Here is a 23,771-nt window from a genome sequence, read left to right as displayed (position 1 = left end):
CTTAAAATGGTCCAATGGTTAGTAGAGTTCAGATGGCTGCTTCTGTGCTGCATTTGATGCTAATTGTGGGATGATGCAGGATCTTAGCTGGGATCCCCAATGCACATAGTCTGGTGGCTTCGAGAAAATGCCGTCTCAGTGCTTCATTCTCCTTCAGTGACTTACATGGCAGGTTACCTTTTTGGAAGGTAGGTGATATTGTAACTGCTGGTTACCTAAGTACAACTAGGCAACTGTTGGCTGCACTGGAATATTGACAATTTTGATTTGGTGTTTGTGACAGGGCGCTTGGTGTGCCTATCACTTCAAGAGAGTGTGCAGCCTGCAGGTGTGGCAGGGGGCTGGGCTCACCTGGGGAGGCAGGCCTTGGAAGTGGTAGGCCTGGGAGCAGGGGTGGGTAAGTCTGTAGCCCAGACAGGGGTAGAGGCTGGGCACAGGAGCCCTGGAATGGGGGAAAGCGGCCCAGAGATCAGGGCCAGGGGCCCACAGCTTGGAGAGGGCAGAGGCAGGGCACAGCAGCCTGGGGATTGGAGCACATTGGCCCAGAGATTGGGGCCAAGGTCCCAAAGCACAGATGCAGAGGCAGGTGCCTGCTAGGTTGGGAAATAATGCCTGGGGCCAGCTTGTATGGGAAAAGTGCTACATGCAGGAAAGCTGTGCCCAGAAATATCCCTGAGCAGTGAAGTGCCCAAGAGAAGCAGGTAAGCCTAGAAAACAAACTGGGGAGTAGCCGTGGTGAATAAAGTGCCTGGACAGGGAGGCCTAGTTATAGGGCTGAGGCTGTGGCCTGGAAGGACTGGTGATCAATAACACCTGCAAGGCATGGGTGTAGTTATTGGGGAGGACAGAGCCCATGTAATTAGCCCTGAAAGCTACAGGTGCCTTGGGGGCATAGATGAGCCGAGAGGTCCCACTCGACTTAGGGCACAAACTGAGGCCAGCAGGGTCCGGGAGGAACCTGCTAGTGGCTGCAAGTGACAAGAGTTCACTCCAAGACCATGAGTCTTAGTATCCCTTCCTTAATATCTTAATAAAAGCAAAGCATGGAAGGCAAGCAACCAAGGGAGGGCATCTTAGAGATCGAGCCGGGAAGGAACCATATGGTCACCACCCCTGGGGGCCCGGCCCTCTTGCAGTGTTTTACCAACAAGGAAAAAACACAGGAGGAAAAAAAAATAGCTCTTGCATCGTCTTCCTTAGGAATTGCTTAGGAAGAAACACAGGAGAGCTATCTTCAATTAATAATTAGTGTAGCCATTCTCTCCCCTCCCCCCCCCCCCCATGTCAGAATTTATGGCTTCCTGACTTGCATCTGCTTTAATAATTTACTGGATTGTACACAGAGTTTATTGCATTTGTAGCACATATGCTATTTGAATGTTTGTCATGGTGACTCGGTAGACCTCTTGAAATGGCTCTTGCACACCTGATGATGCCTAAGATGCTAGGATGTAACTATTGATTGATGCAGTATCAAACTAGTGATTGATGCTCGTATTATAGCCATTAGTCTTTTTGCCCTGCCTGCTTTTGGTCCTGTGGAAGGAAGTTTTGTGGCCTTTGACCCAAAACTGTTGTACAGGGGATATAATCCCCATTGTAATCTGGAGCTGAATCTGCATTTTGCAGAACTGTCTCCTTTGCCCTCCTAGTCACTGTATTGTTCCCTTTGAATCATGTACCGAAGACGTATGGCAGAAGCTTTTGGTTTTGCTCACCTTCTGCCTCTTCTCAAGTGGAGAAAATCCCTTCAGTTGTCTGTAAAGCTCTATGGTTTGTGATTGGCCAGGAAGCCAGAAGATGGAATCAGAGCTCAGTTTTGCAGGCAGGGAGATTTTGAGGACAGCTCAACAGATGGGGAATCAAGGCTCATATGGTACAAGCTTCTGGGCTCAGCTGATTTTTCTGATATTTTAACTTTGGCATTGTCTCCTTTTAGTCCAAACAAAGCACTTCAAACAATCATCTTCCTAAAGCAAGGGTGAACGATGGGCTGAAGATGCGAGCCTCTGTCCGAATGACACGTTATCTGGAGTCTTGGGGAGCAGCTAGACCCTTTGCCCACCTGAACCACAGAGAAAGTGTGAGCAGTGAATCTTCAGCTCCGCAAGGGAGGCGAAGAAAGGTGAGGGCTGAAGTTGCACTCCAGGTTTTGTGCTGTTCCTCCCTATTTGTTGTGGAGAATTTAAGACTTGTGATTGGTCTCTTCGCTGGACTTGTTGCCATTTTAGGTATTTCGATTTGTACAAAATGCCAAACAGATGCCTGTCTGTGCACAGTCAGTCAGTGTTCCCTTTAAGGAGTAGTGGTCCGTGAGCGCGCCACCTTGGTCCAGCATGGGGTAGTTATCAAAGGGGCCTGGAGGCCGGGGTCGGGGGCTGGAGCTGAGAGGCTGGGGCCAGGGGCTGGAGCTTCCCAGTGCTCCGCTTCCTCGCATCAGGGCTGGGGAATGGGGCACTTCCCTGGAGCCGGCAGAGCCCAGCAGCCCTCTGCCCCAGCCGCCATCCCTGCCTTGCCTCACCTCAGGGAGGAGCCACTGCCTGCCCCAAGTGAGGCTCTGCCAGCTCTGGGACACTGCAAGAAACACCCCTTGAGGCAACGCGGGGGAGTGGAGCAGTGTCCCGGAGCCGGCAGAGTCTCACTCGGGGCAGGCAGTGGCTCCTCCCTGAGATAAGGCAAGGCAGGGAAGGAGGCTGCGGCGGGGGGCTGGCATGGGCTCCGCCGGCTCCAGGGAAGTGCTCCACTCCTTAGCTTTGATGCGGGGAAGCGGAGCACTTCTGCGGAGCTGGCGGAGCCTGCAGCAGGCTCCCGCCCCCACCTCTCCTGGTGCGTGGCCTTGAAAGGCTGTGCGCGGCCACACTTTTAGTTGTGTGCAGCTGCACACATGCGCACCTTAGAAGAAACCTTGCAGTCAGCATCCTTAGCAAAACAGCAAAAAAAAAATGGCTAATGCCCAGCAGAACAAGGCCTGTTGCTGCTAGCAAACCAGTTGCAAAAACCTTAAGTTCTGCTTCTCTCAGACATTTTTGTATCCTTGGCACCCTCCACCCAGTCTGTATACAAGAGCATCCATCCCAGCCTCTGAGAACCCTGGACACTCATTTAAAGCCAAACAAACCGGCCCATCCAATTGCTCCAAATACACAAAAGTCCTGACAGTTTAAAGAATGGATTCCCATTTTCTAAAAGCCAAAAGGAATAGCTGGACCTGGCGGTCGGTGTGCCCTAAAGTTTATCAAAACTGTATTATCAGCCCAAGAGAGGGGAGTGAATTATTAGAGGAAAATTCTATCCTGTTCTTTTTTCTACTTTGGCTCCAATTCTGATTCCTCTGCTGATCTCATTTGTTGCATGTTATGAAGATGAGAGAAGAGATTGGTAATAAAGCTGGGCAGCAATCTTCCACCTCTGGTTAGAAAACAATTGTCAAAACAGAAATGACTTTGCTAGAAAGGGAACATTTTAGTGAATTCTGCCAATCTGAACACAGTGACCATTTTGAAATGCTTTTCCAGCCATCTTAATATTTTTAAAATAAAAAAATTGTTATTCTAAATGATTTTGCATTTTGAAATTGTAGTTAAAGTAAAAATATTTTTAAAAATATTTTTGAGATTTTTTTTTTTTTTTTACTTCATTCTGATTCAGTGTTAAAACTTTAAAAAAAAATTCCCATGGGACAGTGAAACTGATCTTGGAAACTTAAATAGCATTATCCATGTGGCTATTTGATCTCTGGTTTTGCCAAAAATTAAGCCTGTGTCTATCTTTGGCACGTATCTAAATGTTTTTCCCAATGAAGGCCACAGGTAGACAGTGACTACATAAATGAATTGATTTGTTAAAAGCCCATCCAGGCTAAACGGATAGTTTTGTCTTACTGAGAAGAGCCGATGCTACCCAGTACTTCTAGATTATCATCTGTTCTTTTTGGATCTTAACTTTCCTCCGGAGATTCACTAGACTTATTTTGTTTCACCTGAAGGTGAATACTACAGCTTCCTTCTGTACTCCTCATCTTATATTTAGTATAGCATTTACATTAACTACCGTGTAGAATGGAATTATTTCATTTTTGGAGGGGAGGGGGGCTCAGACAAGTGAGTGAAGAAGATTCTTGTTACATGAATGTCTGAAACTAAGCTATGCATTCAGTGCTGATCAAGTTTCATGTAATATCCTGTACAATACCTCTGTATCACTTCTGTGGCTAGTAGTCTAGTGGAAAATAAACATCTGCTGTATGATTTAAATTAGCTCTTCACACTTATGTTGTCATGGGTGTCTGGTTGACTTTTTCTTTAAGTATATTTAAAATCATCTCTTCAGTTTTTATTAGATGATTGTATTAAATGTGTTCTCAATTTTTCCCTTTTTAGGAAATACCTTTGCGTATGGCAGGTCGTCTGAGGACTTCAGATAGGTAAGTCAAGTAACTTTGTTACTTACTGTATGGTTTTGGGGGTCCTTTTGCTGTTTGATGCACTCCTAATTATAGGACTTAGATATTTATTTAAATAAAATCCAGACAACTGCTGCATGTAGCTAAATCCAAGATGACTTTGAATTTAAGATGACCCCAATAATTAGATTCCAGACACGTAAAATTATAAATTTATTATAATTTTCCATGTCCAGAATCGAATGATTGGAGGGTCATCTTAAATTTGTCTCTGCTTTTGCAAGGGGAGCAGGGGAAGGAGTGAGGAAAGCAGAGTCAAAGAGGCAGGCAGGGAGAAAAGAGAGGCAGAGGCAAAGCAGGGATGGAGGCAGGCAGGTAGGGTGAGGGGGAAGAAAGGGTGGGGGCAAGCAAGGGCAGGGGAAGCAGGCAGCCTGTTCTCCATCCTTTGCCCCTGTGGTGCTTTCCCCTTCACCACTTCCCTATTCCTTGCCTCCCTGCCCACCTTCCCCCTCAGCTGCTTTACCTACTGATCAGGACTCAGGGTGAGTCCCAGAGCTGGTCCTACCCCACACTGCAGGGAGCAGCTATGCAGGGAGTCCAGATCTGCAGCGGACAGATTCCTCCTTCCCTGCTTGGCTTCCCTTCCACCTCACCCATCCACCCCCTTGGGTGGGAGCAGGCTCCAAGGAGGAATCTGCATGCTGTATAGCTGGGCTTCCTGAAGAGCTGCGTTTTGCAGTAGCAGGAGTGACTCTGGAGCTTCCGGATGCTTGCTACAGCTGAATTGCATTGCTCCAGCTGGAAGCCGGGAGGAGCGGCTTTGTGGGTCACCCAGCTGGCTGGAGACACAGCAGCATGGGATTTCCTTCTGTCCTGCCTGGATTTCTGCCAACAAGGGAGACAAAGAGCAGGGCATAAGGAAGTCAGGCAGGGAGAGATGCTGGAAATGGGAATATGCATGTTGCCAATGCTGTCCCTGCCCCAGCTGTACTCCCTGCACGGGCGCTTCTCCTAGCTCCCAGCAGTGATACTTGAATCTGAGGCAAGCCTTTGTTTTCCCCATGGTGAAAGGGGAAAAATACCTCATATTGGAATCAAATGCGGTAGCTCTATTGTACCCTAGGTTTAAGGGGTTCCAATCAGGTCTACACTGTTTTTAAAGGAAGTTTCAAGTTCCTAAGAAATAATTCAGTTATTTAGGACATATATTTAAAATATTACAACATTTTTTCTGTCCTCTTGATAGTCCCTTCACTCGAGTATTACTGGATTGCATTTCATTTGAGGAAGTAGAACAGGGTACAGCAGGGAAGAGAGGTGAAAAAGGAGACAAAGATCAGCAGAAAACAACTCCATATGTGCTGCTAGCTTAGGTTATCATCTGTTTAATAATAGGGAACACAGGTTCTTCTGTTCCTATGACCTGTTAATTATTTGTCTCATGGTAGCACTTGTGTGATTTAATCAGAGTGGGAGGGAGGATCCACTGTGCTAGGTGCTGTGCAAACCTGTCCCTGAGAGCTAGTAAACTAGAAAAATAGTCAACATGCAGCACCAGCATTGGTTTAGCATAAGAAACAGACTCTTCCTTGGAGAATAACTTTGTTAACTTTCCACTCTTAGTGCAGTGGTTATGTCAGCACTTGCAAAACCCCAAGCTAGTGTTGTGCTCTAATTTATCCCACTGTTTATCCTACTCTATGGGCCAGTCAGGCCTGGGGAAGTTTATGTAGTGCCCCTGCTGCTCCCCATATTCATAATAGCAAGCCTTGGCCATTGCTTTATATGGACTTTGTTAAAGGAACGTATTGTCTTGTTCTCCAGTTTGCTCATTACATCATTCCAAGATATACTGGATGTCTGAGGCATTTTAATGTGTTATTGCAAGTTTACTGCTCAACCTGAATAGAAGAAATTGTAAAATCCAACTTTTAGACATTGTGTTTAATCTTGAGATGCCTCTTAGCTGTGCTTATGCTCTATGTAATTCAGAAACTACTATCTTTTAATGATAAATTTTGCAGTAAATGTATCACAAGACTAAACAAGCCATATTCCCCATGCATTGCTAATGCTACCTTTAGCTTTTAAACTTTTACATAAACTGACTTCATGTTAATAGACTTTTGCACTGCAGAATTTGGCATTTCAGACTTCTTTAGTAAGCTAAATAAAATAAAAGGAAGATTATTCAGCTTAACAACTCACTGAAGATAGGGTGCCTTCAAAATTATTTTGTTTGAATGAGTAACTTAATGGTTATTAATTCATCTGTTAAAGCTGCTGTCTTGCGTGAATGTGTGTTCCTTCCTTGTGTGTTAGTTTGTATAGATTTAGATGTATGTAATTGTATTCTTCTTGAGTTGTAAACTATAAATATTCTTTTTTGTCTTTTTATTCCTGTAAGTACAGAATTCTCTCCCTCTGGAATTCTTAATGTCTAATATGTCCTCACTAACCCCCTTTGTTTTTCTACAGAAAAGTAAGAAGTGGGTTTTTTTGCAAGGGGATGGGTAACTTCGAAGAGATTCATTCCTTTTTCATTCTTGCGTTAGCAGTAATTGAATGTTCCCAGTAGTTTTTTACTTATTTATTTCTTTTAGGTTTCAATAAAGGTAAATATATTTTTGTATTTATAGCATCTGAATTTAACCTTATTTTATAAACAAAAGTCTCAAAATTAATTATGCCTGTTTTTAAATTATTTTTTAGAGCTTATTTTGGAGTTGGTACATCACATAGTAAAATCACAATAATAAACAATAGTAGCAGTATGAGACAACCCTTTTATGCTTATATCGTGCAGCATACTTTGAAAGTTTGGGTAGAGATAAATCCCTTTTTATAAGCCACAAATTTGCTTTGTTATATACATATATTTTTTTCTCAGAAATACATCTCAGAAAGGAAGGCTGGAGGAAGATATTTATGATGAAATGATGTCAACCATTGAGGGTCTTAGTTCGACCAAGTATGTATTATTTTATTATCTTCTTCTTGGATCTGCTTTTCTTTTGAGCAAACATGTATTCTTAGTTTTAAAACTAGATGTAACCTCTGCTCTGCTTTCCAGAACCAGCAAGAGATTAAGTAATTGTCTTGGCTTTTTCTGTTGCTTGTTTCTTTTTGGTTGGGTTTTTCTTTCTTTCTTAATTATTCCTCGTTTCTAACTTGATTACAGTGTGTTCTAGTATAGCTTAATAACATTGTTCTACAGTAAAATTCTGTCCAGGGACAATATTTTATTTCTGAGAAAATGAAGAAATTGTACCTGGAAACAGATCATGTCCAATGCAAGTGCTCCATACGGTACTGTACAGTGCTCTAGCTGAAAAAAAATGTTATTAAAAAGCCTAGACATTACTTTAAGTATCTGGGCATTGTACAAAAAAATGAGCTGAGTGAAGGTCAGGAAAAGGGTGGGAAGTCCTCTGTCTCATCTCTGCATACAAACAGCTAAGGAGCAAAGAACTGATGCACGCATGTGGACAGTGTGGAGAACATAGGCAGATGCTGGCAGCACTAATACTTCTACTCTGAGGGCTGGTATACTAACAGAACTGTCAGAATAGATTTCTTTGGTAATTGTTGACCTTACTAACAAAGTGGTCTTTGAGTCGGGGTCTCAGACTTTTAAAGGGCTTTGTTTGCATCCTGCTACTTTGGTTATTGCCTATGTTTTGTAAAATCTCTTTCTGTTTCAATGCAGACCGTGGTGTTGTAAATCAGATGACTTCTGTAGATTCTGGCTCTTTTTTGTAGAAACAGGACTTGAAAAAGAGGTTGGTAAGGGATAAGCAATCTGTTTTGATAATTATGGTACTGGAATTTATGCAAGCAGAAGAGAACTGTTGAAAGTGCTTTTATTTCTTCATTGGGATTTCTGAGGTGACTGCAGCCCAGAGAGGTCTTGGGTAATCTGATGTAGTGCAGACTGTTTGGCTTATCCACTCTTTTTTGGCAATCTTAATCCTATGGACTAAAGGTGTCTGTTACAGATTCAGGTTAAAACCTGGCCCTATTTAAGTCAATGGGGTTTTGCCAGTGAGACGTATTAGTTTTGAGCATCTTTATTACAAAAGCAAGAAGCTACATTTAAAATGTTTCTGTACAACAGTGTAACAGGTGTTCATGTCATTGTATGTGGAGTATCAGAATTGGCAGATACAGTGCATAACCTGTATGAATGGTAATATTACTCTTAATGCCCAAATCATTCACAGTTATAGTTGTTTAACTTAAATGGGGACAGCATAGCATTTCAAATCTCTTTACAAGTAAAACATTTTACATTCTGTTGCTTCCCCTTTGCAGAACACATTTGGACACACAAAGCTTCCCCCTACCTGGGACACCTGCCCCTTGATGCCTCCCACTCCCCTCAAGAACCGCCTTCACTAATACATAGTAAACGAATTAACTCCACTGTAAGATAGTACTGTCAGGGACAATACTATCTTACAGTAGAGTCATTAAGTGAGATCAAACACATGTAGATGGCGATTGCCGGGCACAAATATCGCCCGGTCCGCACAGCAAGCCAGGGACCAGACCTCTGGCTCCTGCCTGCCCCTCCACTGTCTGATGCTACCACCTGGAGGCTGGGGCTGGCCCCCAGTGCTCCCCTACCAGGGCTGCTCCATCCTAGCCCAAATTGCTGCTGTCCTGGGTGCACGTCTCAACACTGCACTTGGGAGCAGTGTACTCCAGGTCAAATGGCCCTGGAGTTTATTGTGTTGTGTTAATCGCACATGTAGATGCATCCACTGTGTGAATTCCCATATAATGTAATAATCTGTTATGCAAGTACAATACTTCTTTAAGTTGGAAATCAATACTTTCGAACTATTCTGTGAATGACAATTAATGGTTGCTTTATTATTAGATTTAAAAAAAATGTTTTGTATTTAGTTTTAACTGTAGGGGGTAAAAATAGTTGGTGGTAGATTTGTCTAATTTTTAAAAAAGCTCAGTAAATTCTGTAGTTGGCTTCTGTAATTCTCTTTACTGACATGATTACAATCTGTTTCAGTATCGCACCATCTCCATCCCAAAAGTGAGGAGTTACTTTGCGTGTGCCAGTATTGTGTTGCTCTGTATATTTGTGATACAAATGTTTGTGATGCCAATGTAAGTGCATGTTTTTTCTTTCTTTCTTTTTTGTATTGTTTTACATTTTACATGAACCCCTGGGTAAAGCAATAGCTTTTGCTTGAATAACATTTTCATTCTTCCAGACCTTCCTGCAGGGCTGTAACCAAGTGACATATAATCCTAACCTGCTCTTTGTTAGCACGTTGCATTCATATAGGCAGCTTTGGTACCTGAGCCAGGACAGCTGCATAACAAAAATGGACAGTGTTTCCTCAGTAGTGTGTTTTGACAATGGTCAGTTAATACACAGAGGAATACACAGATCAATTAAATGAGGATGTATTGTTTTAGATAGTTTATCTGACCATAACCAGATTGACTATAAATGAGGAGAAGGATTAAGTAGAGCTAAGATGTCCCTTTCCTTTAAGAGGAAAAAGGAACATGGAGGGGGAACTCAAAAGAAGGGTGTTGGCTTGTTAAATATCTCTTTATCACAACTCTGATTGTGCAGACTTCCTTTGGCAAACATGTTTTCATGCCTGCTATAGTGTGCTGCCCTCATTGTTTATGCATAGGATAATAATAGCATGTGTTTTGAATGAAGGAGCAGTGAAAGTGAGATCTTGATAGTGAGCCTGGAAGTGGATCTCAGCCACAGGAGGACAGCCATTTTTATGGCAGGGATATCAAATTCATATCCTGCCCTGGGTTGGATCTGGAACACAGGGCTGCTTGTAGGCCAGATTCTTGTCCAGGGCATGGGGTGGCTCTAGCAGCTTCCACCATGTGTTGCATGCCCCATGCCAGAGCTAGAGCTGCTGCCACTGATGTGTTTCATGCCAGGGCTGTGTTCAGCATGGAATGCATAGGGGTGGCATTGGTGGCTGTGGCAGGGAGCATGGGGGAAACTATTGGCTTCAACTCTAGCACACGACACATGGTTGTGCTTTGGAGAATGCAGTATGAGGTGCTGGCTTGGGCTCCAGCTCCAGCACAGAGCACGGGACACACGGCGGTGGTACACAGCACAGAGTATGTGTGTACATGCAGTGACAGTGGGCAATGAGGCCAGCGACTGAGGAGCTGGGGCCGCAGCAGTGACAGCAGGTGAAATGGCTGGAGGGTGACAGGGCTGTCTCTGCCCTTGCCTGCCTTGGATAGCAATGTCCACCAGGGGCCAAGGGCTCTGGATTCTGAGGCAGGCCACTCACCCCTGGCCACGACCCTCCCCCAAACTTCCAGCAGACTGCAGGTAGCCCTGTGGGCTCTGCTGGCTGGGTCTAGCCCACCAGCCCTATGTTTGACACCCCTGATCTGTGGAACGCCTTATCTTGTGGGCATCTCATACCGAAAGAAATGAATTTTGTTTATTTTTAGGAGAAAAAGTTAAGGGGTGTATTCTTATGAGTTGGAATTTGATAATGGCATGATACCTGTAACTTTCTTTTAACACTTCTCATCTCTGTTTCAGAACTCCAAAACTTGGGATTTCATTTGGGATTATAGCAGTTGTCATTGGACTGATTTTATGCATGTGTTTTGTTGATAAATGGATGGTAAGTAAAAATGTAGGTCAACTATTTGTTTTAAAGTTAATGGCTAAAATAAGGCACTCAAATATTTTAAGCACCTACCTATAAATGGCGTGCATTTAGGTACTGAGCATTTGCAGTTCAAGGAAAGCTGAAATAATCAAGCTGGGTATATTTCAGTGTCTAAAACACAGTTTTAGATGCTGAACAAAAGGCATTACATTTGGAAATGAGCTATAATTCTTCCATTCTATTATATAATTGTGGTTTTAAAAACCCCAAGTGCTTTCTGTTCTTATGCCAAATTTTACAAGATTTTGATACTATACACTACTCCTTAAGTGATTTTGGTTATGAATCCTACAATTTTTTTGAGTGCAAGGGTGGGTTAAACAAGAATTCATAAAGCTGTAATATAAAAAGTGAAAATGCCCATGTGTTTTAATGATGGTAATAGTGTAGCTTGCTTTTCCTTAAAGGATCTTTGTTGAACTTAAAATTGTAGTAAATTGAATACCGTGTGCTTGAATTTATTCTTTGCTGTGTGACACTCTAGGTGTACTGTCAAATGTATATAATTATGGTTTTTAATAAAATGAGAACAGCTGTACAAACACAGAGAACAGCCTTGTATCTTAAAAAAACAGTGTTGTCCAGTCCAGCCTTCATGTTAACCATCCCCATGAACTCCAGAGAGAACAAATGGATTTTGCTGTGTATCTGTAAGGACACCAGATCTTGGCTCTGGTGGACTGAAGTCGGAAGTAAATTTAAGTTTTTCTGAATGATCTCTCACCAGCACCTTTCAGCACGAGGCTGGCAGCCTCAGCATTGTAGATCTCAGTTACTATGAGAAATGACACAGTAAGAGGTGTTTTTTCTTAAGTATCAAGAGACAGATGAAATTGGGTACAGAGAGTGCAGGACACTACTGTATGAATAGTAATCTTTAGAAGATTTAAGTAGCAAAGCTACCTTGAATTCCATATTTGGTGTATTATACATTGAGCCACATGGTGGTAGGAAAAAGAAAGTTCCAAAACTGACATTGCATTCAGTTTAATTTTAACCTCAGGACTGTTTGGATTCAGAGTCCCTGAACAATATGTTTATATTCAATTATGATGCTTGCTCTCTTAAATGAATATATGTTTTAGCAAATATTTCTTCCTATATCAGGAAATGGAGGAGGGTTTTTTGGGGGGTGGGGGTTGGTATGTTGTAGTTTGTGTGAATCATTTGCCTTTAAAGTCTATTTTTCAATTTAGCAGGAATTGTAATTTAGCGTAACTTTTTTTATAATATTTTGGTAAAGGCTCCCATTGGATGCTGTCACAGTATGTAGTGTGGTAGAAATTCTATAGGTGTTAAAACTCTACCCTTTGAAAGTAAAAAAAAAAAAGTGTTACCTCCATTTTACAGATGCAGGAATCAAAGGTGTAATTCTGGCTTGTCCAGTAGCTCAGAGTGACTTAGTTACATAGATGGGAGTTCAAGAGTCTCAGCTCTTGCTCTCTTGCTGTGATCATTAGAGAACAAAATCAGTCTCAATAGAAATGGAGGTAACGCTCTTGCAATGCTCCAATGATTGTCTTTAGACCTCAGTTTGTGCAAGGGACACAGTATTTTTTTGCAGTAACTGTCAGAGCACTGATGTCCGTGTCATGCATCTGGCTGAGACATTCATTTCATTTACAGAGGTGTTGCTCAGAACGATGGCCTTCTTTGAGGCCCCTTTCTGCTGTTTCTGAGATGGTGGAAACAATGCCTCTAGTGAGACTCCCATTAGCTGTCATCACTGTCGGTGCCTTGCTGATTATCGCCATTTTTAATTTTGTAAGTAATTGCATTTCCTTCAGTTTGTTAATTTTATTTAATATTGTGACCATCACAGACTCTTTCCTCAAGTGGCTTGTCCTGGGCCCTACTTTCTGATGGGTAATGCCTCACTACTTATTTTTAACTTTACACTGATGCATAGAAAGACAATTTTGTGTGGAATGTGGACTAGGATGCAGCAGGGAAAAAAGGTCCCAAGCAGTTTGCAGAATCTAAAATACATACATAATATTCTTCTGTCATTGCTCTCTTTGCTTTTATCATGTCAGGAGCAATAATAATGTATTATAATTACTATTTCTGTAGGAATATTCCAAGTTTCCATAACATGTCAATTATTTGACTTCAACGAATGGGAGCTCTATAAAGTTTAGAGAATACTGCGCTAACTACAAGGCAGACAGACCTTCAGAGTCCCACTGTAACTCATGGTGCTTTACACAAAATGCCGTGAACTAGAGTGCTTGCCTGACCCAAGACATTTGCCTGTTGGGTCAGGGGGATTGAGTCTATTTGCACTGGCCCTCCTGGCCAGCAGGCAGGGTGCTCCAGCAGCCTCCAAGGAGGCAGCTGAACTGAAGAGGCAGATGAATTGCCCCTCTTTCCAGCACCCCACCCCCCCAGCTCTGGGGCGGTCAGTGTGGGGAGGGGGAGGCAGAGGGAGGAAGTAGCATCGAGCTGCTGTCCAGAGTTTGCTGCCTGGCTGGAGCTGGAGAAGGGGAGGGGAGACAGAGCCTTCCCGCCTCATAGCTCCCTCCCTCAGGTACCTCAGTAGGGGAACTGGGCTGGTCCCATGAGGTGAAAGGACTCTGTTCCACCCTCACCTCCTTCCCCCCTCCCCTCCCCACTTAGCTTAGGCCAGACAAAGCAGAAAAGAGGAAGCACAGCTTGCCTGGCCTGAGCTGGAGGGGACAGTGCAGTGGAGTCCCCTTGTCTTGTGAGCCTGGCCTCACTCCTCCCACTATCCCAGCTCAGGTACCTGGAGGGGGGCTGCAAGGTGAGGTGGGCTCTGTTCCACTCCCCCCAACCTCCTCCAGCTCCAACTAGGCAGTAAACTCCAGCCAACAGCTCAGTGTTGCTCTCTCTCTGCACCTCCTTCTCCCCCTGCTGACGGCCTCTGGGGCAGGGCTGCGCTGCATAAGTCCTGCCCAATGCATGAAAAATTTACCCAAGGGAACGCAAGTTTCCTAAGCCACTCTAAAGCGGAGCACCTTCATCTAATACCTCATTTGAGGAAGGTTAATTTGTTACATGATCAGCAGGGATTCTGGTTTTCTCTGATAAAAAATCATAAATTCTCTGACAAAGTTGCAAATTCTTTGATAAAACCCACAAAATCCATTATTAAAATTAAATGCCCCCCAGCCCTGCTGGTACCCCTCATTTCCCCAACAGCCCCCTTGTCCTAGTGCCTCTTGCCCCCTACCCACAGCCTCTGCCCCCCAGCCCTGCCAGAAGGGGCCCCCAGCTGCCAGAGCTATGGGGCCAGGGATCCAAGTCTGCAGACCCCTGCCCCCAACAGCAGGCAGCTGCAGCAGAAACAGCATGGAGCTGGCTCCCCCGCTGCTGCTGCCTGCTTGGGCAGGGCCGGGGCCGGCTCCTGGCTCCCCCCCAGCTCTGCCAGTGCCCCCAGCCATGACCTGCAACCCCCCAGCCCTGCCAGAGGGGCCCTTAGCCTCCTGCAAGCCCCACTTACCTTGCACACTCCAGGAACAAAGAGTGAGGCTGAACTGAGTCCAGTGGTGGCTGACTGAGAGCCTCAGGCCCTGCCCTTCCCCCTCCTTCTCCCACTCTGGGCAGGGTTGGGGGTTTCCTGCCCTGTCTGCAAACAGCTCTTGCAGGCTGGAGCTTAACCCACTTGCAGAGCTCTTTGCAAAAGCGGAGAATCCACTGGCTTCTCTGCTAAAAGGAGAAATCCATGTTTTCTCTGATAAAAGGGGAAATCAATGGCTTTCTCCATTTTTCTGTGGGAAACAGAAAACTTGGATCCCTGGTGATCAGCCACTTTACAAACACCCTGCATCTGTGCACCTGTGTCTCAGCACGGCTATAGAGGTGCTTTCAGGGGCCCAATTGTGTGAAAAATCTAACTTGTGTAAGTGCTCCTAGTGACAGCTTGAGTTAGTGAGGGAGGGAAGCATGAAAAGTGACTGCCCCCTTGCTTAAAAATCAAAGCCAAAGCTAGCATTGGAAAATCCTGGAGTGTTTACTTAGTCTTTGCTCCTGTTATGGGAGTCCTTTCTGAGTTAGGACAGCAGAATTTGGTATCTGGTCGAAGTCTCTTTGAAGCCCAGAGGTAATCTTTCTTTTTGAATTCAGAATAAGGATTGTTTCAGGCTTTTGGGCCATCAGATAGAAAAAAATATTCTGTGTAGACATCACCAAAATGTTTGCTTTCTCCTACTTGGTTGCCTGTGTTGGCAGGAGAGATGCTGTTTTGAGAAATTATGGCAGGTTTGATTCTGTTGTTGCAACTGCTTTATTCTGAGGATATGTTATACAAGTACAAGGCATTGGCATTATTTAAGATCTATATTGCAACAGAGTCAAGAGGGCAACTGGAACTTCATTGTTCTAGATGCTGCACAAATAGAGAATAAATGACTCCTTTTCATAATCAGCTCTTATGTTCTTTTTTTGCCAAAGACTCAGCCTACTGAAGAAAGCGGACTTTCAAACTGTACCAGACCAAGTAACGAGTGTATCACTGCCTGTGTAAGTACAGCATCACTTTTATTTCCTAGATTAAAAAATATCACAAACCTTGAATGTTGTGTATAGTGCTGGCAGAAATCTGTCATCTTCCCTTCTCTTTACAAAAATATAGCTTTTAAATTACTGTGTGCGCACAGATTTGCTCCTGCCATCTAATGGTTCCAGGTGCCATGTCTGAGATATTACATAGGTTCCCTGCATGATGCAGGGTCTACAAAAGATGGTTTCATAGCTTGTCATCTTAATATTTTCAGAAGCATTGACCCCTCACAGCTCCAGTGAAGTCACAGGCTTCTGGGTCTGCTCAGCACCTCTGAAAATCAAAAGTTCCAAGTGTTAAATTTGATTCAGAGTCTTGTTGTTCAGTCTCCTGCATACTTAGAAGATAAGAAGAGGTGCTTCAAAGGTGGTGAATCTTTTAAAATGAAACAGTATTTTAGCATGTAAAGTTGTATGCAATTCCTATTGACACTGAAAGAAAGCAGTGCCATTGATTTCATTTGGCGTGGCATTCGGTTTTTGGCCCTTAACATGAATTTGTATTTAGAATTCACCAAAATGTTTGTGAAGAATTTCTCTCCTTTGTTTGCCAGTTCTGAACATTTTTGAAGTAGTGTACTGCACGTGTTGACAAGACTTTTTTTTTGCAAGTCTTGCTCACATTCACAACATGCTGATAATTTTTTGCTGCTAATAACTTCTGCGTTCTTCCCTGTCTATGAATCAGACTACTGGAAAAAATACAACTGGATTCTGTTCTGAGAATATCGTCTTCCCTGTAAGTAGTATGCAAGTGTCATGTTTCCATTCCCCTCTACCCCACCCCCTCAAGGAAAATACATGTTTTGAATGCTGTGTTTTAATACTGGCAGCTGGCAAGGTCTTGGTATCATCCCTTTGTTGATTGAACATACAGCTTTTACATTGAGTAAATAATGCTTTATCCTGCAATGAAGTAGGGTCAGCTCTTCTGTCTCTGAGAGTCAATGTGATTTTCCTGCATTAGGCACAAATTTCAGACTTAAAAATTCCATTTGCCTTTTTAATTAAGAATGGAAATGGATGTGGCTAACATGGATTAGATGTGTGTGGCGTGCTGTACAGCATATTCCAGCATAAGTACCACCAGGTAAAAGAGGCTTTGAATGGTACACAGGCTGACTGGCCTATGGATGGCTTTCACTCTTAAAGGCCTGATCAAGGCTGTGAGTATGCATCTACATATTCATTAATACTTATTGGCTAAAGCACATTAAATTTAGTACCTCCACTGTGAGGTACTAAAAAAGGGCACATTAGTCTATTTTAATGTATATTAGCAAAAGAGCGTGTTTTTTGTCATGGTTTAATGCTCATTAAAATAGGCTAAAGCACATTAAAGCACATGTGTAAATGTGCCTTGAGGGATCATCAGTACCTTTCGTAAATGAGGCCTAGAGTCTTCAGGAAGACAGGTTTGGTACAATAGAGTCTGTTTCAGACTGAGAGGCAGATCCTCACCTGGTAAAAATGTCCATAGCTCCATGACTTCAGTAGGACTGTGACAGGTTGTGCTTGCTGAGGATATGCCACTGGAACTTTATAATACATGCAGTTATAGGTGCAAAAGTTTAGTAATTTGTTCAGTGCCATGTATAAAAGAAAAAGCTAAAAGTTAAATGAGATCAAGTGCCTGTAAAACTGTGAACTAGTTGGAAAAAATATTGATACATTCTTAAAGCCAAATCCAAAGTGATTTAATTTGCTTTTAGAACAGATCAATTATGTCATGAAAATTCTTTATATCATTAACCAAGCCACATTCCAGGCAGGCAAATAAGTTGAGGTGTCTGTACATTGCAGTTGTGATTTGTTCAAGCTGGCAAAAGTATTAGAACGCTTAAGTTTCTGGGTCTCAGACACATACTCAGGTCACTAGACTTACAGCATTTCTGTAAACCAGAATTGAACTTAAAGAGAATGAATAGAAATTCATTTTTTAAATGAATCATGTCTAGAGAACAAATCCCTTTACTAGCAGCATTTTTTTTTTCATGTGTATCAGATATTGCTTTCATGTTTTTAGGCAGATGTTTTTATATAGGATAAATCAAAAAGTAAGTTTGTTAAAAACAAACAAACAAACCCCAAACAAAAAACCCCAAAACAAACAAAAAACCCCAAACCAAACACCCCCCCCTCCCCCCAAGATCTGCCTTCTAGTAGAATTAAACAAGTTAGATAATTAAATCTGTTATATGGTTTAATTCTATTTTGTCTGGTATAAATTATGATGGCCACAAATTTACTAACCTTTGAAGTGTAAAATGTACTGTGCACACATGAATTTTCCAGCTTTTAATTTTTTTTTCTATTACAGTATTATACTTATTGCTGCATATTGGCGTTTATTGCTTGCTCAGCATTCCTTCGAATGAGCTTTGAACTGAAATTTCTTCTTCTGTCCATTGCTGTCACTGTGTACATCGTAATTTTTAATGATTTGAGTAGAAACTGTGGCCCTGAAAGGTATGATACAAAGTTCCTCATGATGGACAAAAGTTTTACATGGAAAGGGTTGTCAGAGTCCTGAACTTTCATTGGGGTTTTAAGTATTGCAATATGAGACAAGAATTTTTAGGAACATTTTGTGAAGTCATTAATGAAAATATTGTTATGATTCATCACTTCCAGCCTTTTTGCTGACTTCTTCCAAACTTCCTCAGAAAAAGTTTACTGTGGGATGTGATTGAGGGACATGGAATCCCACAATGCATTGCTTGTTTTGCGGGGGGAAGGACAAGGGGGAGGTTTAAAAACTGTTCTTATAGTGAGAGGTTTCAGCCTCATCTAGGAAGTAATAGCTTGACAAAGATTAAAAGTTTTTAATGTACAGTAATAGCTGTACATTAAAAGTTTCCAAAATGTTTATCTCTATTCGTGGTACATTTGAATTGCCAATGCATACACGGTGTGCTTGCTCCAGGAGAGGCTGCAGAGAGAGAGAAAGAGAGAGAGTGTGTGTGTGTGGGGGGGGGGGGGGGGTAAACATGGGCATGGCTAACCCGTGTGATAGAGTCCTGCAGTGAAATGTGGCATACCTGCTCTGCACACCCTCTAGCCCAAAACATGTAGCTACTGCTAGAGCAGCCCTGAATACACTCCAGTAAATACCCCTGAGAGAGAGGGCTAAAGAGTGGCACTAGACATGTACCAAAGAGCAGCACTCTAGTTTTTCTGTGGTTGTGATGCATGTGGGGTGTTTCAGTTCTCTGCCCTTCAGCAGCCCCAAGGTGCAGTTGGAGGTGATGTAGCCATGCACCAGTAGTACAGCACAATAGTTAACTATCCAGGTCATAAACTACCTTCTTACTTCAAGGAATTTAAAAACCAGCTGATGCTTCCAACCTAATCAAGCAGGGGAGCATAACTCCTATGTACAACCCAGGAAGCTTTGTATGCTTATTTGCAAGTCTCTTCCCAGAATCCTGGGTACGCTGTCAAGGCTGTTGCATAGTGTGATGGAAACTGGATTAAGCCAATACACATGGATAGTTTGATTGTGCTGAGAGTTTGGGGCTGGTCCACACAAACTGGAGCCAATATATCTCACTGAGCTGTAGTTTGTGACACCTGCAGTCATTTCAGTGTAGTGCTGCAGGTGGGCATTTGTTTCAGAATCAGAGTGCTCTACTTGGATATAACTTCAATTGGTAAAAAACGTACTTAATTTAAAGAATAATCTTATTCTGGAATAAGTGTTTGAGGCTGAGATCATTACAGGTGTGAAGTATAGCTCAGTGACATCAGTTCCAGTTTCTATGTAAATGTCAAAGCAGCACCCGTAAGCAGCTGGACTACAGTGTACCTGGGCATGTCACTCTTACTATTTTTAATAAAACCTTGAGAGTGAAAAGGGGACTTGTGTTAATCCATGGTTTGTAAAAAGACTCAAAACAATAACTGGGTATTGCCTTTCTGGATTTTAGGTTTTTCTTGAAAGATCCAAAAATGATGAGTTATTTGTACATAGCTCTGTTTTACGTAACTCTGATCCTACTGGCAAGACAGGTAATGATTTAAAAGCAAAACATCCTTTCCTTTTTCACTCTGTAATAGTTTATTTAAGTAAAATGCACCAGAATACTGTTTTTATTTTAGGGAGTCTGGGAATGGGTGTTTGAATCTATTTTCTGTCCCAGTACCTGGTGAGGAAACCTTTCATTTTTGGGGAAGAGAGAGGGAGAAGTCCCATTTTTCATTAGTATTGAGGCATTCAACTTTTGGATACAATTTTTCACAAATGGCTTCAAGATAGTGCTCACAAAATTGTGCAGCCAGATTCTATATCAGGTAGCCTTTTAGTGAGGGTATGATTTTAATATGCTGTTACCCAGACTGACTTGGTATGTCATGAAGAATGATTTGAAATTGATGTCATTATTATTTAAAATACAGCCATGACTTACGTGCGCATGTTGGACTGGGTACATCTGACAGCACTAGAATTGCCTACACAGTTACCTTTTCACTTGTGTACATATAGATTATATATTCACAGATGTGGGTATAATTTTTCAATCAAAAATTAAAGGCCATTCAGTTATACCATCAGCTGAACAAACTTGCAGTCTACATTGATTGAATTGAGACTAGTCTGTTCTGCTTTGAGAGGTAGGTGGATTTAACTTGTACTTTTTTTTGTTTGCAGATTGACTATTACTGCCGACTGGATTGCCTATGGAAGAATAAATTTAAAAAAGAACATGAACAGTTTGAAACTATGGAGAACGTTAACAGGCTTTTGCTGGAAAATGTCCTTCCAGCACATGTTGCTGCCTATTTCATTGGTGAAAAACGAAATGAGGTATGCTTAGTTTACTGGGCTGGTAAAGACAGTAAATAAGACTTTCAGAATACCTCCTGCACCAGTAGAAAGGGGGTTCAAAGCTTCTGCCTGCCCTCAGTTCCATCCTTTTTTGTCCAAAGTCAAGCACCCCAAGAGCTTTCCGAAGTAAAGGCTCTGCTACCAACATGGCATTACAAAAACTGTTAACTTTTACATCGGAGGATACTAAATCCATTCAGAGCTGATCCCTGGCTTTGGGTGGATAATTGGTTCAAAGGCTATGAACAGACATCACATTTATCCCTGGATAAAATGCATCTGTGTTTGTCCCAGGACAAAAATATCCCAGGACTGACGTGCACACACATTACCCTTCTAATCAGGGTTTAGTGACTGATTGACTGAAGTGATGCTTTTCTGCCATTGATCCAATTATGCTATCTTGGGATAACTATACAAATGTACTTTGTAATGCTCCAGAATAAATGGTTACTAGCTTTTATCTGGAAACTTTTTAGGATTTATCCTGGAATAAATATGGCAGCCTAGAAATCTGTGTTTGCAGTCTAGAAGATTCACCTTTCTCCCCAGACCACATTTTACAGAGCCTTAATTTTTACAGGAAATTAATTGAGGTATAGATAGCATCTCCTTAGCAACACTTCAAGAGGAGATGGTAAATAAAAGTGATTTTGTGAATATCAGACACTGCCCTACACCAGCACTTCATCACCTGCTCACTGAGCCACTGGTGGAGTTTTGGACTAAGAAAGTAGTCAGTGTCCAGAACAGAGGTAGGGGGTGTGGTGGGAGGATATCCTGGATAGTGATTTTTCTCAACAGTTTTGGTAAAAGAAATGTAGGAAAGTATATTCCTTCTGTTAATGTGGCCACATTCCAGTGGTTTAGGTGGCTTCATTTCTAGTTGCAATTGTTTTTTGAGAGTACCAAACAGCTGAATGTTGTTTTGGTTACAGAGCATTAGGTTACAGCAGTGACTGTGAAATTGCTCTTGCTTTTCCACAGGATTGGTACCATCAGTCATATGACTGCGTCTGTGTCATGTTTGCATCAGTACCTGATTTTAAGGTATTCTATACTGAGTGTGACGTTAATAAAGAAGGACTGGAGTGCTTGCGGCTATTGAACGAAATCATTGCTGATTTTGATGAGGTACTTGAGTTTCAAATGAACATATCTTGGATTTCATATTTGTTACAACATTAAAATGTCTTTCTAGCACTTTAGTGTAGGAATCATGAAGTTAGAAGAAAATTGGTAAATTGACCCTGATACTCTTAGGCAGAAGCCAAGGTAGAGGTGCACCTTATAGGCTAAATGAATCAGAGATGCATGAACTCAGTTCAGCCTTCAGTTTTGGAAAGTAAAAATTCTAGCAAACTCTATCTTATGCTCTCTTGCAGTTAGAACCCTTTAATAGTACTGTATGAACAAGTATCAGTGTTTTTCCTCATGGATTTGAATACTGTTGTATCTGAGATTTCATTTTTGCCTTGTGGGATTTACTCAAGTCTGTTATAGGGAATACAAGGTCATTAATAAGAACATACTGATATATGAAGAATTACAGTCTCGATTTTTATAATTTAATTTTCTTCTCACAGCTGTTGTTAAAACCTAAATTTAGTGGTGTTGAAAAAATCAAAACCATTGGAAGCACTTACATGGCAGCAGCAGGCCTCAGTGTTACACCAGGCCAAGAGAATAATCAGGTATGTTACCGTTTTAGAAAGCATTTAGAATTCCACGTGTCCTTATCTGAGTCTGGACAATACAAGTAGTGGGGAAAAAAGGAGAGTCAAATTTACCAGCAGTCACAACTGGTGATCCAAAAGTGCATCTTACAATGTGTGTTATAAAAATAAACGTATCTAAAATAAGGTTTTAATTCCTTTTTTGGGCTCTGGAGTCATGAAAAAATCTCGTGGTTTTAACACAATACCCAGGATTATGGCATGAGATTGCAGTCCTGTGCACAGCAGGAGACATTCTTTTTCTAGCTCACTTCTTTTGAAATCAGTTTGCTGTTTATGAAATTTCCTATATTGGTCTGCAGTGCAAAGGACTGGGAAATTACAGTCTCCAATAGCTTTCAGTTATCTTTAGCTTTCACAAGCAGATGTTATATCTGAAATCAGTGCCGTTTCCTTCAAATCTTCAAGAATCTTTGTATTCAGCATCTGAACATTGCTGGACACAACAGAATAGTTTCAGTTGGAGGCATTCAAGGAATTACCTATTTCAGGTTATGAAAGAAACCTGATTAGTATATTTGCTATGTAAGAGGCAACCTGTTACAAAAGTGTTAGCTGAGGTAGTGAAAATCAGAGCTGAATTTCAAACACCATGACTCGGGGACTTTTCAAACTGGGCGCTTAGTTCAGGCTCATGCCTGCTGTACCCTATTACATGAGAAAATAGTATGAGGATGTATGTGCTGTTGTACAAGACTTTTTTTTTTTTTGCTTTAAGTCTGGGGAAAAAAGCCAGGATTACATGCATCAACCAGATCATGCTCTCCTCCTGCCAGCTGGAGCCATTTACTGTATTCTCTGAACCAAGCTGTGACTTGTACCCAGGTGGTGTTTTACTTGAAGCTTGATGACAGTGGGTGCTCTAGTCCTTATAAATTGTTGACAGTCCTGGACTGCATCAGAAAACAGTATTTCAGTAGTAGCTTGACATGACTTTGTATGCTTTTAAGGCATTAATGTGTATGATAACATTTTCTAGGACAAGGAGAGACAGCATGCTCACATTGGGATCATGGTAGAGTATGGAATTGCCTTGATGAGCAAACTGGATGGCATCAACAGACATTCCTTTAACAATTTCCGCCTACGTATTGGTAAGTTCAGTTCATGAAGGATTTGAATGTGACAAGCTTGGTAAAAACTAGAGCTGGAGAAAAATTATTAGAAAAGTAGGCTGCTGGGTACCATTGAACTGGTCATAATGTCACTAGCTTGGTGGTGTGGCATATCATATAAATACTTAACTGAGCTTAGACCATTGTCTTATCCAGCTTTTAAATTTGGCAAGCAGTGAGGATTCTGTATCTGCTTTGGGGAAACAGCTGTGTAGCCTTGTGATCTTGGCAGTCCTGCACTATTCAGGCATTGGTGTTCCTGCCTTGAGCTTTGGTTGAGGCACAGTGACAATGATGCTGTAGCTGGCTAAGCTGAGTTTAGGAAAATATGGCTTTGAATCAAGAAGAGAGGGAAAGCCTGGCAGTGGGGTTGGATGTTTACAAAGCAACTTAAGAATTGTTTTACATCTATAAAGTGTAGAAAGATTAGACTTTGCTTATAGCACAGGTCTGAGAGTCAGGAGACCT

General features: G+C 42.1%; 1 protein-coding gene across 1 annotated transcript in view; it reads left to right on the top strand.

Moving 5' to 3' along the window:
* Nucleotides 1-23,771, top strand: part of ADCY7 (adenylate cyclase 7) — a 62,138-nt gene that overhangs the window by 32,727 nt on the left and 5,640 nt on the right. The window contains exons 10-24 of the mRNA XM_019497500.2: nt 1,940-2,125; nt 4,380-4,423; nt 7,293-7,373; nt 8,112-8,184; nt 9,435-9,532; nt 10,971-11,055; nt 12,730-12,867; nt 15,517-15,585; nt 16,313-16,363; nt 17,945-18,093; nt 19,554-19,635; nt 20,276-20,431; nt 21,440-21,586; nt 22,039-22,146; nt 23,168-23,282. Of these exons, the coding sequence (XP_019353045.1) occupies nt 1,940-2,125; nt 4,380-4,423; nt 7,293-7,373; nt 8,112-8,184; nt 9,435-9,532; nt 10,971-11,055; nt 12,730-12,867; nt 15,517-15,585; nt 16,313-16,363; nt 17,945-18,093; nt 19,554-19,635; nt 20,276-20,431; nt 21,440-21,586; nt 22,039-22,146; nt 23,168-23,282 (1,582 nt within the window). The remainder of the gene's footprint in view (nt 1-1,939; nt 2,126-4,379; nt 4,424-7,292; nt 7,374-8,111; nt 8,185-9,434; nt 9,533-10,970; nt 11,056-12,729; nt 12,868-15,516; nt 15,586-16,312; nt 16,364-17,944; nt 18,094-19,553; nt 19,636-20,275; nt 20,432-21,439; nt 21,587-22,038; nt 22,147-23,167; nt 23,283-23,771) is intronic.

Source organism: Alligator mississippiensis, chromosome 10 (genome assembly GCF_030867095.1).
Source record: "Alligator mississippiensis isolate rAllMis1 chromosome 10, rAllMis1, whole genome shotgun sequence".
In the NCBI taxonomy this organism is placed as follows: domain Eukaryota; kingdom Metazoa; phylum Chordata; order Crocodylia; family Alligatoridae; genus Alligator; species Alligator mississippiensis.
The sequence above is the reverse complement of the archived record's forward strand: the minus strand, read 5'-3'. Positions and strand labels throughout refer to the sequence as shown.